General features: G+C 47.2%; 1 protein-coding gene across 1 annotated transcript in view; it reads left to right on the plus strand.

Moving 5' to 3' along the window:
• GUITHDRAFT_100862 (hypothetical protein) overlaps positions 1 to 301 on the plus strand; it is a gene marked incomplete at both ends in the record, with an annotated part of 1135 nt that extends 834 nt beyond the window's left edge. The window contains one exon of the mRNA XM_005840072.1: positions 279 to 301. Coding sequence (XP_005840129.1) covers positions 279 to 301 — 23 coding nt within the window. The remainder of the gene's footprint in view (positions 1 to 278) is intronic.
• Between the last annotated feature and the right edge of the window lie 214 nt (positions 302 to 515).

Below are 515 nucleotides of genomic sequence, written 5' to 3' on the forward strand. Positions count from 1 at the left end.
GATCAAGAATGACAATCATGACGATAATCACGGGGATTATGGTTTCGCTCCCTTCACTATTGGCCTTTATAAGACGGATGCCGCTGTAATTCATCGAGTTTCCCGGGCTCTCCCAGCTTGTGGCCTAGTTCACTGCCAACCTACCTTGCGTCATCGGCAGCTTCTTCTTAGACCTCTTTCTTCCCTATTAGTCAGCGATCAGTCTCTCCTTGGTGTTTTTTTTCTCTTGAATGTTAGTAAATATGTAGACATTGAAGTGGTTGATGTTCTGAGGTCAGAAGGAAGGATCTCTGTCGTCTAAACTGTCAACCTTAGCCCGTCTCCCACAGCCCCAGCCACGTGCTGGAATCCGTTGCTCTCTTCTCAAATTCAGCAGTGGGCTGAAGCTTTGCCTTGTCGAGAAAGAGTCTCCTACTCAAGATTCATATTATTACGTTTGTTCCTCCTGGTCCATCTCTCCCCTTGCAACGCCGTTTGTCATACCGACGAGTGCAACTGTAGCCCAGGAAAAAAGA

Source organism: Guillardia theta (assembly GCF_000315625.1).
Source record: "Guillardia theta CCMP2712 unplaced genomic scaffold GUITHscaffold_6, whole genome shotgun sequence".
Taxonomy (NCBI): Eukaryota; class Cryptophyceae; order Pyrenomonadales; family Geminigeraceae; genus Guillardia; species Guillardia theta.